General features: G+C 41.8%; 1 protein-coding gene across 1 annotated transcript; it reads right to left on the bottom strand.

The window, feature by feature from the left end:
- Positions 1 to 295: 295 nt before the first annotated feature.
- Positions 296 to 2,388, bottom strand: LOC121995009. Its single transcript, XM_042548869.1, has 2 exons — positions 2,030 to 2,388; positions 296 to 368 (listed from the first exon to the last, which is right to left on the bottom strand). The coding sequence occupies exons 1-2, from the start codon at positions 2,386 to 2,388 to the stop codon at positions 296 to 298; spliced, it is 432 nt and encodes a 143-aa protein (XP_042404803.1).
- Positions 2,389 to 3,063: the final 675 nt, after the last annotated feature.

The following is a 3,063-nucleotide window of genomic DNA, read 5'->3' as shown; positions in this document are numbered from 1 at the left end:
TACACAGATGTACAGATGTATTGATCTATTTACTTTAAAAAAGTAAATCAATACATCATGCACAGATGTATTGATTGGAGTTGGCTGCATCAACTTTGTCAATCACTTTTAATATGTTTCTGTGATGCATCAACGTTCACTCATTCTATTCTTTATTTGTTGAACTATTCAAATAAAGTAATGGTTTGCATCGAAGTAAAGAAAAAGGAGAAACAACAAAGTAAAGAAAAATACAAGGAGAAGAAAGAACGAAAAGAAAAATACAAAGACACGGAGAAAAAGGATAAAGACAAGGTTATCTGTCCTCGGGGTGAAACGCCGGTGTCGTGAAGTGGGAGATGTTGGAGTCGGCGGTGCAAACGTGGTACCTAATAAATCAAAACAACAAATTTTATAACTAATATAATAATTGAGGGATAAAATTGGAAAATAAATTTTTTAAAATTTTCTTTACCTTTCCTTACATCCAAATCGGGGTGTAAAAAATTCTCTTATTTGATGGGTAAGGGAGGTTAAAGCTTACCTTTTCTTACTCTTCCTTTTTCTAACTCACTTTCTCCCAAACAAGGTTTAAATTTTCCTTCCCCTTGTTTCCCCTTCCCTCCCCTCCCCTCACTTCCTCCCAAACAGAGCGCAAGGGGGAGGGCATAATCCTCGATGTTAAAGTCTTCGAGAATCGACTCCAATCCAATAACTCTACTATAGTCAACTACACCGAGGCAGCTTTTTAATTTTCAAGTTAGGTAGAGAGATGATGAAGACAAAGGCACTTTTTTAATCCAAACTCTGGCTCTATCGAACGCCTACAGGGCTCTTATCCCCATCATCTCTCGATCAACTAAGGTCGATCGGACATGCTTTCAGGAGGTCAATACCTCAGCCTATCAATTGCTTACGAGGCTCAATTCCCCCTTTTTGGGGTACTATCATAGTTCACTCATTCCCTATAAGAGATTGAACAACCTTGTTCATGGCTCATCTTCTAACTAGTAGCCCAATAGACCTTTCAACCCATGAACCCATTTTGTAATTAATATAACACGTGAATTTATCAAAAAAATCAGAGAATTATCTTCTCACAGACATGCAATACTCCTCCATACGTACGATGAGATTGCAGGATACAATAGAAATATGGTGATTAGATAAGTTGTCAAGCGGTGATATGATCTCTCATTAAATACGAAGATTACAGGAGGCATTATAAAAGAGGTCCCTCTCCACTAGCATATGCATGCGAGCCCATTGTCTTTTTTCCCTTAAGTCACTGTTCTTCTTCTTCCTAGATTTTGATTTGATTATCGAAGCAGCTGCGTTAGAGACCCCTATTGACGATTTTTTTCCCTTCTCCTTTTGTTGGTGATTGCAAGTGCTCTCCAACATGCCCTTGTTGAGGTTTTTTTCTAGTCAAACTCCCAGCCAACTCACTGATAATCCATAACTATCACTTCCAGACCGGATCACCTACTATTATCTCTCTAATGAAAAAACATTCCTATAATTTTTATTGACCCTACATCACAAATCACATAGCTCCCTTACAAATCATAATATAACAATACTTTATCATTGATTAAGCTCTTTGTTAGTTTTTTTTTTTTACCAAACCTGAAATGCCCTTAATTAAAATCGAGACCGGATAATACATTTATTAAGGAATCATTAACAAAATAATTTATTAGGTCCAAAATCAGCTGTAATATAAACTTCACATTCATTCATCTCCCTTATTTGTCTTATTGATCAAGCAGACTTATCTTCCCAGTAATTCACTTAATCTTCTTCGTCCTCCTCTTTCTCCTTCTTTTTCTTCTTCTCCTTTTCCTCTTCCCCTTCTTCCTCCTCCTCTTTCTTCTTCTTTTTCTTCTCCTCTTTCTCCTTCTTCTTCTTTTTCTTCTCTTTTTCTTTCTTTCTCTTCTTTTTCTCCTTTTTCTCCTTTTTCTTCTGCTTCTTCTCGTGAGCATCCTCTTCACCTTCTTCCTCCTCTTCTTCTTCGTCTTCTTCTTCATCTTCCTCCTCCTCGATGTACTCTGTTATGTCCACGTGGACGCCGGGGTCTTCGGCGGTGGTGCTCCCGCCCAGGAGAATGGAGTTGTTGACGGCCTGGTAGTTGCTGTTGGCGTAGGTGAGCATGCCGCTGTCGTCGCCGTAAGTGACGCCGCTCTCCATCAGCTCTTCTATCTCCGCCTTCATCGTCGCGCCCTTGTTCTCTCCGGTGAGCGTGATGGTCCCAAAACCGTGCTCGGCGTCGCGGCCGTCGGAGCGCGCCATGGACCTGCCGAGGGCCCCGAGGCGGCCGGTGAGCGCCGAGAGCACGTCTCTGATCTCCGTCTGCATCTGGCGCTGTCGGGGCTCGTCCTCGCCGTTCGCACTGCTGCTGGCCACCATGGCGATCGACGACACAAAGCTTGCAATTCCTCCATGTGGAGCCGGATCATACTTATATAGAATTTCTGCGAGGAATGAATTCTTAGCTTGGAACGAGATTGAAAGGATCGCAGGGATGACAAGCAAAGAATTAACAAATTTTCACATGAGAATGCAGGGGATTAAATTCCTTGCTTGAACTAGTTCCTACTCCGACTTAATGCCCTGAAATCACAATTCAGCTAAATAAAACGAAGGCTTGAGTACAGGAATTAACATGATGAATATATAGTTTTGTTCAATAGTTGCAGAATCGCAGTTCTTCCCCAGCGCCACTTGTTTCAGAGCATCGCGAGCTGACAGGCCTAAACTCAAGGCCTTGCACTATAAGCACACTTCCGTCTTCATGATCACTGAGAAATCGCCCCATCTGAATCTCCATCCATCCACCTTCCCTGATCTGCGGAGTCTGCACCTCCTCGGCACCGATAGGCAGTTGCACAGCCACAAGGGTTTCCAACGCCTAAGCTCCGACATGGACCGATGCTTCCTGCACCGGCCCACCGGCGAACTGAACCCTTGCAAAGCTTTCTAGGAAAAGAAAAAGAATGGTAGTCTAATAAAATATTTATGCTTCGTATATTCAAGTTAATTTCAATTGCTAACATTCCTCCTTAAATTTAAAATTTCCTTATT

Source organism: Zingiber officinale, chromosome 6A (genome assembly GCF_018446385.1).
Source record: "Zingiber officinale cultivar Zhangliang chromosome 6A, Zo_v1.1, whole genome shotgun sequence".
Taxonomy (NCBI): domain Eukaryota; kingdom Viridiplantae; phylum Streptophyta; class Magnoliopsida; order Zingiberales; family Zingiberaceae; genus Zingiber; species Zingiber officinale.
The sequence above is the reverse complement of the archived record's forward strand: the minus strand, read 5'-3'. Positions and strand labels throughout refer to the sequence as shown.